The 9,133-nt window shown below is 58.6% G+C and overlaps 1 protein-coding gene across 4 annotated transcripts; it reads left to right on the top strand.

Moving 5' to 3' along the window:
- The first annotated feature begins 1,705 nt into the window (after positions 1-1,705).
- Positions 1,706-8,636, top strand: LOC136790540 (uncharacterized). 4 transcript variants are annotated; one of them, XM_066994999.1, is made up of 5 exons: positions 3,693-5,968; positions 6,160-6,211; positions 6,326-6,365; positions 6,462-6,551; positions 6,930-8,627. In XM_066994999.1, the coding sequence occupies exons 1-5, from the start codon at positions 5,804-5,806 to the stop codon at positions 8,413-8,415; spliced, it is 1,833 nt and encodes a 610-aa protein (XP_066851100.1). In that variant the 5' UTR covers positions 3,693-5,803; the 3' UTR covers positions 8,416-8,627. The 4 variants fall into 4 exon arrangements, with proteins under 4 accessions (XP_066851098.1, XP_066851097.1, XP_066851100.1 ...); XM_066994997.1 differs by lacking the exon at positions 3,693-5,968 and adding an exon at positions 1,706-1,973 and having other exon boundaries at positions 6,462-8,636; XM_066994996.1 differs by having other exon boundaries at positions 3,689-5,968; positions 6,462-8,635.
- The last annotated feature ends 497 nt before the right edge of the window (positions 8,637-9,133 follow it).

The raw sequence follows: 9,133 nt of genomic DNA on the forward strand, positions 1-9,133 counted from the left end.
CTCAGCTGGCCCGGCCGGGCTGGCTGCTGCCTGGCGCTCCGGTGAAGGTCACCTCCTGGGGTGCACCACGAGGGCTGCTTGCACACACATAACAATGCCAGAAAGCACCACAACAGCCAAGGCCGTTTCTGGACTGTCACTGGCACCACTACCACGGCAGTGCTGGGCAAGTGTGGTGGTTTTACTCGGGTGGGCAGCTGAGCTCCACCACAACCACTCTCTCACTCCCCCTCCTCAAAGAGGAACGGGGAGAGAATTTGATGAAAAGGGCTCAAGGGTTGAGATAAGGACTAGGAGATCGCGCAGTAATTATCGTGACGGGCAAAACAGACTCAGCATAGGGAGATAGTAAGATTTATTGCCTATTACTAACAAGCTAGAGAAGTGAGAAACAAAGGAAAAAAAACAAAAACGCCTTCCCCCCATCCACCCTCTTCCACCTCCTCCCCCTGAGCGGCGCAGGGGAACAGGGGAAATGGGGCTGTGGTCAGTCTACAGCGCTTCTTCTCTGCCGCTTCTTCTCGGTCACTCTCGTCCCCTGTGCTGTGGGGTCCCTCCCACGGGATGCAGTCCTTGCTGAACTGATCCGGCATAGGCTTCCCACAGGCAGCAGCTCTTCAAGAACTGCTCCAGATATGGCTCGGTACCACGGGGTCCATCCCCCAGGAGCAAACTGCTCCAGCACGGGGCCCCCACGGGCAGCAGCTCCCCCCAGACCCCCTGCTCCTGCGTGGGCTCCTCTCCACGGGCTGCAGCTCCGGCCCGGGGCCTGCTCCTGCGGGGGCTCTCCATGGGCCGCAGCCTCCTCCAGGCCACATCCACCTGCTCCACCGGGGGCTCCTCCACGGGCTGCAGCGTGGAGATCTGCTCCGTGTGGGACCCGTGGGCTGCAGGGGGACAGCCTGCTCCACCAGGGGCCTCTCCACAGGCCGCAGGGGAACTGCTGCTGTGTGCCTGGCGTACCTCCTGCCCTCCTGCTGCACTGACCCCGGCGCCTGCAAGGCTGTGTCACTCCTCTCACTCTCCCAGCTACTGTGTGGCAGCATTTATTTTTTTTTCCTTTCTTAAATATGCTCTCACAGAGGTGCGAACAACATTGCTTATTGGCTCAGCTCTGGTCAGCAGCAGGGCCCTCACATAACATGGGGCAGCTTCTAGATTCTTCTCACAGAAGCCACGCCTATGGCCCCCTGCTACCAAAAACCTTACCACGTAAATCCACTACAGCAGGGCCAGATCAGCCTCCTGCCCACACTCCCCACCACTTTCAGCCACCAGCTTGCATGCCCCAAGCCCCAGGCTGAGCTCCCCAGAGGATGGCCATGGCATCGTTGCTGCTGGGCAGCCAAAAAACACCCACAAACTGGTTCCCCCGTCTCATGTGGAGCAAGGGAGAGAATGGCAAGAACAACAGCTGGAAGCTCTGGGTTTGAAGCACAGCCCATGCATGACCGAGAGTTCGGCCCTACCTAGTGAGAAGCCAGAGGTCTTGCAGGGCCCTGCGCAGGGCCAGCTCTCAGCACTGGGGTGGGCTGGCCATGGCCCCGCTGCGCTGAGCTGGCCTGGCTGGGCTGGCTGCTGCCTGGTGCTCGGGTGAAGGTCACCTCCTGGGGCTTAGCTCAGCTCGGGGAGGGCCACCTCATCCCCGCTGTCCCTGCATCACAAACGGCGGCGGTTATGGGTTATATAAGTGGGGCTGAGCGAGGCTGGCTGCCATTTTGCCCACGAGCTGACGAGCAAAGAGGGACAAGCTTGAGCTGGGAAGGTGGAGCAAGGGGACCGTGAGTGCGGTCCGGCCGATCCTCCTCATGCCAGCCAAGTTTGGCTCTCTCTGGCACACGACAGGCATGGCTGATCCCTGGGGAATGAGCTTCTTCCCCAGCCCAGAAGCCTTCTGGGCCTTCTACTCCTTCCTGTGGCTGCTGCTGCTGGCATTTGTCTGCTTCTCCATGATGCCCAGGGCCAAGCCGCAGGTAGGAGGCAGGGCTGGTGCTGAGGCAGGCCCTGCCTGGCAGGGAGAGGGGTCAGCGGGAGCCAGGGCCAGCCCCAGAGCTGGGCTGGGTGCCCTGCCTGGCAGGGGAGGCCGTGTCCCAGGGCATCTGCGTAGCGAGATGAAATGGAGTTAGTAATGACCTAAGTTAGTAATGTAACCCTCTGTCTCACGGTGCTCTGGAGGGTCAGGAGCGCAGGGCTGAGTACAGGGGCACCTCGTCACTGCAGCACCCTGCTGCCAGCACAGGACACCTCGACTTTTCAGCCTGTGTCCGTGCCTGTACTGAGTGTACTGAATGTGCGCTCTGACGGCTGTTCTTCAGTCTGCGTGCGGCAGAGGCGAGGGGTGACCCGTTCTGCGCCCAAACGGCCAAGCTCTGGCAAATGGTGGCGCTCTGTGAGGAGACGCCCACCGCTGTGTGACGCCCGCTCCCAATGGCCCCCAGGCACGGCAACCGCCCCAGGGCCCGCCACAGCTGAGCCAATCAGAGGCGCCCGCTGCCGGCTCTGGGCCAGTGAGAAGAGCCCGGGTGGCTCTGGCGGGAAGGGAGCTGAGCGCGCGGGGCGCTTGCAGTGGCAGCAGCTGCCCTCTGCCCCTTTGCAGATGTCCCGAGCATGCAAATGTGGATGAGTTGTCCGAACTAGCCAAACTGTTCGACAAGAACCTCAGCAGGACCTCAACAGATACACGGAAATGTGGGGCCACCGAGGAGGGGACGGGGAGGGAACAGGGGCAGGGTTTGGGGGCACGGATGAGTGCAATGGCTTGGGGGGGCACAGGGAAACTTGCGGACTAAAATCCGAGGAGCAATGCCCTTGCAGAAGGATTTACCGCCGAGGCACAGAGATAGCAGTGTCCCCTCTCTTTCTGGGGCAGATGGAGCTTCTGTGCCCAGCCGGCAGAGGGGGAGCCTTGGGCAAGGGACCAAGGGGTCCCTTGGGGGACCCCACAGAAATGACACAGCCTGCCAGCTCCTTCGGGGCAGAGGGAGAGTCCCAGGGTGCTCAGGAGTGCTTGGCTCAGCATTCCCATCATCTTCCTTCTCCGTCTCCTCCTCCTCCTCCTCCTCACACAGGCTCAACTTGGAGTTGCCAGAGGACAGCAGTGAGTCTACCACTTCTGACACGGAGAGTGAAACCAGCTGCTCTTCAGGAACCTCTCTGGACTCCTGGAGCATCATCTCCTGCACTACCATCACGGAGAGCGAAACCGGACAGAATTCACGGGCATCTACCCCCACTCCTGTGCAGAAAGCAGACTGGCTTCATGCTTCTGCGGTCCAGCCTGGCCTCATGCATCCCAAGGCTGGCCCAGGGGGGCAGCATGACCATGACACTTGCCAACCCTGCAGGAAAGAAGTGGTCAGATGCCACAGGGCCAGCAGTGTGCACCAACACCAGCAACACGTCCAGGTCCAGCAGGCTGCTCCCAGCCATCCTCCAGAGGTACCCAAATTCCGCTCCATGGAAATGAAGACGTCTTTGACACAAAAGAAATCCAAGGAGGCCTTGAACTACTTCACCTCAAATAAGAAAGAGGAGCAGAAACTGCGCCTGCCAGCCGATGGGGACAAGCCTCCACAAAATGATCCAGCCTCTGCTTCGAAAGTATCGAAGCAAGAAGAAGAGCCTAATATGAAGGCGGTTCCCATGGTGTGGGACCTGACCTTCTTAGACAGGGCTGTGAAAAATCAGCTGGAGTGTGCAGTGGAAAAAATGTATATCCAAAAGCAATTTGGACTGTCAGAGATGGTTTTCTCCTGTGAGGAGAGCTTTTCAGCCACTGTCCTGGAAGCAAGGACAGCTGTCCCAGCCACAGCTCCTCAACTACCCCAATGGCAAGCAGAGCCACATGTGGTGGTGACTCCTGTGGAGAAGGACCCACCCTGTGCGGAAAAGATTGTGAACAGTCATCCGGAGGGGCCTGATGTACAAAAGCAGACACAAAGGCTCTTCAGGCTACCAAGAAAGATCCTGGCTTCCATGAAGAGATTTTTTGACCACATCCTGGGAAAAAAAGACTCCCAGACTGAGGATCCACAGCGGAACACCAGGCAGCGCCACCGCTTACCCTTCCGGCGCTTTCAGCAACACGCTCACACCACAAAGTCGGCAGTGCAGCTGTCAGTGCAGACCCCTGGCCCTCAGCAGGAGGCAGCAGCCCCCAAGGACGCATTCACCCGGGGGATGCAGGAGCCTGTCCACTCTGTGCCAGCAGCTGTTCTGAGAGGGGAACAAGGGATGAAGCCTCAGGAGGATGGGGACAGATCCCGCCAGAAAATGGCGTGTGGAGGAAGAGCCAACAGCAGCAGCACGGCCAGCAAGACGACCCTGCCTGGCACCAGCAAGAAGAACCGGGGCCCTGGGGCAGTAGGGGATTCCCCTTCCACCCAGGCAGAGCAGGCGTCGCCACAGAGCAAGGGAGCTCGGTGGGGTCAGTCAGATAAGAAGGGTGAGGTCCCCAGCATCCACTACAGGGGACATGGGGACACCAGCACCTCCAAGAAGAAGGTCCCCACAGAGAAAACACAGCTCCAGTGGGGACAGACCCTCAGCTCTACCACGGCCTCCACACCACATTTGGATCTGTCTTGATATGCCCCACATACCAGAGGTCCTCGTAGCACCAAGAGACTGCCGCAAAGCCAAACATATTGCTGAAGATCTGCAGAAGCAGGTGCTGGCTTCACAGTCGAAGCAGCTCCCAGACAATGCGGGGCAACCAAGGATAGACCCAGCAGCAGAGGGCACCGGGGCCGTGCCACGCAGAATACATAGAGGGGCACGGAAGGACAAGGGATGCTCCCAGGACGGACCCGTCTTCGCAAGACTCCACCCTAAGTGTGTCAAAGCCCCAAACCACAATCTGTCTGCCACTGAAAGCTCCCAGAATTTGGCTCCGTCTGCAACTGCAGTCCCAGGTGCAGTTGGAGGAAAGACAGCGGGAGAGACTGAACACTCCCAAAATTTGGCTCCGTCTGCAACTGCAGTCCCAGGTGCAGCTGGAGGAGAGACAGTGGGAGAGAAGAAACCATTCGCAGACAGGGCCAAGGGGCAGCAGGGCCAGAAGAATATCACTGCCACCCAGCAGCCAGAGTGGCGCAGAGGAGTCGTATCAATCCCTGTAATCGCACAAGGGAAGCTTCTGCAACATTTTCCTGGCACCGGTATCATGAGCACACTGTGCTCACAGAACCACAAAGAAGACTGAAATCCGGGAGCCCTCATCCCCTGCCCTGTCTGGCCACACTCTTCCCCTTACTGGTCCAAGGCTCAGCAGAATCCAGCAGGGCATGGAGCCAGCAAGCAGCAGATCCCTGCCAGCCCCACCAGGGACTGGGGGCTCTCTCAATAAATATGTCAGTGGAAACAAGCTCATAGGCGAGTGTCTAATTTCCTGGGGAAGCGCTTCTCACCTAGTGAGAAGCCAGAGGTCTTGCAGGGCCCTGCACAGGGCCAGCTCTCAGCACTGGGGTGGGCTGGCCATGGCCCCGCTGCGCTCAGCTGGCCCGGCTGGGCTGGCTGCTGCCTGGTGCTCGGGTGAAGGTCACCTCCTGGGGCTTAGCTCAGCTTGGGGAGGGCCACCTCATCCCCGCTGTCCCTACATCACAAACGTTGCCATGGCTGAGCACTGATGTCACAACAGCTGGGGAGGGATGACAACGCGCATCACAATCGGGGGCGGGCTATGTAAGTGGGGCTGAGCGAGGCTGGCTGCCATTTTGCCGTGAGCTGACGAGCGAAGAGGGACAAGCTTGAGCTGGGAAGGTGGAGCAAGGGGACCGTGAGTGCGGTCCAGCCGATCTTCCTCATGCCAGCCAAGTTTGGCTCTCTCTGGCAAGTCATAGGCATGGCTGATGCCTGGGTACTGAGCTTCTTCCCCAGCCCAGAAGCCTTCTGGGCCTTCTACTCCTTCCTGTGGCTGCTGCTGCTGGCATTTGCCTGCTTCTCCATGATGCCCAGGGCCAAGCCACAGGTAGGAGGCAGGGCTGGTGCTGAGGCAGGCCCTGCCTGGGACGGGAGGCCGTGTCCCAGCCAGGCCTGGCCAGCCTGGGCCAGGACGCTTGGGGCAGGCACGGGCCTGGCCCTGGCCATGCCCTGGGTTTGTGGATGCCACTGAGGCTGCTGGGGACTCCCTCTCACCCGCTGCTTTCTGTGTCCATGTAGGAAGGGAGGACGAGGAGGTGCTGTTACAGAAGGAACCAGGAGAATCGCAGAGGTGAGCAGCCCTGGGCAAGGGCAGGTGCCCTGCAAAGACATCGCCCAGCCCCATGTACCCGCCATCCCCCCACGGCCTCCCCATCCACTGACTCTCTGTTTTCTCTCCCACCAGGTTGGACCCTCCACAAGTGTTCATGGTGCAAGAGGAAGCAGTAAGTGGAATCGTCGCTACTGGCGCGTGACAGCCCCCTCTAGCCAGTCCCCCACCAAAGGAGGTCCCACTAATGCTGCCCTTTGCCCCTTTGCAGATGTCCCGAGCACCCAAAGATGGATAGAGTACGTGAACTAGCCCAACTGTTCGAGAAGACCTTTGAGGACCTCAACAGATACACGGAAATGTGGGGCCACCGAGGAGGGGACGGGGAGGGAACAGGGGCAGGGTTTGGGGGCACGGATGAGTGCAATGGCTTGGGGGGGCACAGGGAAACTTGCGGACTAAAATCCGAGGAGCAATGCCCTTGCAGAAGGATTTACCGCCGAGGCACAGAGATAGCAGTGTCCCCTCTCTTTCTGGGGCAGATGGAGCTTCTGTGCCCAGCCGGCAGAGGGGGAGCCTTGGGCAAGGGACCAAGGGGTCCCTTGGGGGACCCCACAGAAATGACACAGCCTGCCAGCTCCTTCAGGGCAGAGGGAGAGTCCCAGGGTGCTCAGGAGTGCTTGGCTCAGCATTCCCATCATCTTCCTTCTCTTTCTCCTCCTCCTCCTCCTCCTCACAGGCTCAACTTGGAGTTGCCAGAGGACAGCAGTGAGTCTACCACTTCTGACACAGAGAGTGACACCCCCTGCTCTTCAACGATGTCTCTGGACTCCTGGAGCACCATCTCCTGCACTACCATCACGGAGAGCAAAACTGGAGAGATTTCAAGGGCATCTACCCCCACTCCTGTGCAGAAAGAAGACTGGCTTCATGCTTCTGCGGTCCAGCCTGGCCTCATGCATCCCAAGGCTGGCCCAGGGGAGCAGCATGACCATGAAACTTGCCAACCCTGCAGGAAAGAAGTGGTCAGATGCCACAGGGCCAGCAGTGTGCACCACCAGCAACACATCCATTTCCAGGAGGCTGCTCCCAGCCATCCTCCAGAGGTGCCCAAATTCCACTCCATGGAAATGAAGACGTCTTTGACACAAAAGAAATCCAAGGAGGCCTTGAACTACTTCACCTCAAATAAGAAAGAGGAGCAGAAACTGCGCCTGCCAGCCGATGGGGACAAGCCTCCACAAAATGATACAGCCTCTGCTTCGAAAGTATCGAAGCAAGAAGAAGAGCCTAATATGAAGGCGGTTCCCATGGTGTGGGACCTGACCTTCTTAGACAAGGCTGTGAAAAATCAGCTGGAGTGTGCAGTGGAAAAAATGTATATCCAAAAGCAATTTGGACTGTCAGAGATGGTTTTCTCCTGTGAGGAGAGCATTTCAGCCACTGTCCTGGAAGAAAGGACAGCTGTCCCAACCATAGCTCCTCAATCACCCCAGCTGGAGACACCAGCAACTACAAGAAGAAGGTCCCCACAGAGAAAACACAGCTCCAGTGGGGACAGACCCTCAGCTCTACCACGGCCTCCACACCACATTTGGATCTGTCTTGATATGCCCCACATACCAGAGGTCCTCATAGCACCAAGAGACTGCCGCAAAGCCAAAAAAATTGTTAAAGATGTGCACAAGCAGTTGCAGGCTTCACGGTCGAAGCAGCTCCCAGACAACGCGGGGCAATCAAGGATGGACCCAGCAGCAGAGGGCACCGGGGCCGTGCCACGCAGAAGACGTAGGAGGGCACGGAAGGACAAGGGATGCTCCCAGGACGGACCTGTCTTCACAAGACTCCGCCCTAAGTGTATCAAAGCCCCAAACCACAATTTGTCTGCCACTGAAAGCTCCCAGAATTTGGCTCCGTCTGCAACTGCAGTCCCAGGTGCAGCTGGAGGAAAGACAGCGGGAGAGACTGAACACTCCCAAAATTTGGCTCCGTCTGCAACTGCAGTCCCAGGTGCAGCTGGAGGAGAGACAGTGGGAGAGAAGAAACCATCCGCAGACAGGGCCAAGGGGCAGCAGGGCCAGAAGGATATCACTGCCACCCAGCAGCCAGAGGGGCGCAGAGGAGTCGTATCAATCCCTGTAATCGCACAAGGGAAGCTTCTGCAACATTTTCCTGGCACCGATATCATGAGCACACTGTGCTCACAGAACCACAAAGAAGACTGAAATCCGGGAGCCCTCATCCCCTGCCCTGTCTGGCCACACTCTTCCCCTTACTGGTCCAAGGTTCAGCAGGACCCAGCAGGGGACGGAGCCAGCAAGCAGCAGATCCCTGCCAGCCCCACCAGGGAGCGGGGGCTATCTCAATAAATGTGTCAGTGAAAGCATGCTCATGGGCGAGTGTCTCTAATTTCCTGGGGAAGCGCTGCGGCTCCCCTGCTCACTACTGGGCCCTCCTTGCATGGGCAAGGCTGGCAGCTCTGTTGGCTGCTTCTGTGGGGAGGAGTGGGTTGGGGGTGGCCTTCCCCTGAGGCTTTCAGAGGCAGCATGGGCTGCCAAGCTCCCTGGAGGTCTCCTGCATACCACAACTGCATGCGCGGGCTGGGATCAGTGCCAGTCCTTCAAGGCAGCAAAGGGCAGAAAGCAATGAGGTGGGGTGTCCGGATATCCGGTGTGACGGATAATCATAAAATCATAGAATCATAGAATGGCTCGGGTTGGAAGGGACCCCAAAGATCACCCAGTTCCAACCCCCCTGCCATGGGCAGGGACACCACCCACTAGATCAGGTTGCCCAGGGCCTCATCCAGTCTGCCCTTGAACACCTCCAGGGATGGGGCACCCACAGCTTCTCTGGGCAGCCTGTGCCAGTACCTCACCACCCTCTGAGAGAAGAATTTCCTCCTAACCTCTCATCTAAATCTCCCCTCTTTTAGTTTAAAAC

Source organism: Anser cygnoides, chromosome 3 (genome assembly GCF_040182565.1).
Source record: "Anser cygnoides isolate HZ-2024a breed goose chromosome 3, Taihu_goose_T2T_genome, whole genome shotgun sequence".
Lineage (NCBI taxonomy): Eukaryota > Metazoa > Chordata > Aves > Anseriformes > Anatidae > Anser > Anser cygnoides.

What these genes read in the sequence shown, in the direction of transcription:
- LOC136790540 (XM_066994997.1), top strand. Translation starts at nt 1,809, where the DNA reads ATGCCAGCCAAGTTTGGCTCTCTCTGGCACACGACAGGCATGGCTGAT. An exon ending in TGCCCAGGGCCAAGCCGCAG is followed by an intron (nt 1,974 to 6,159) that starts GTAGGAGGCAGG and finishes GTGTCCATGTAG; the next exon opens with GAAGGGAGGACGAGGAGGTG. An exon ending in GAACCAGGAGAATCGCAGAG is followed by an intron (nt 6,212 to 6,325) that starts GTGAGCAGCCCT and finishes CTCTCCCACCAG; the next exon opens with GTTGGACCCTCCACAAGTGT.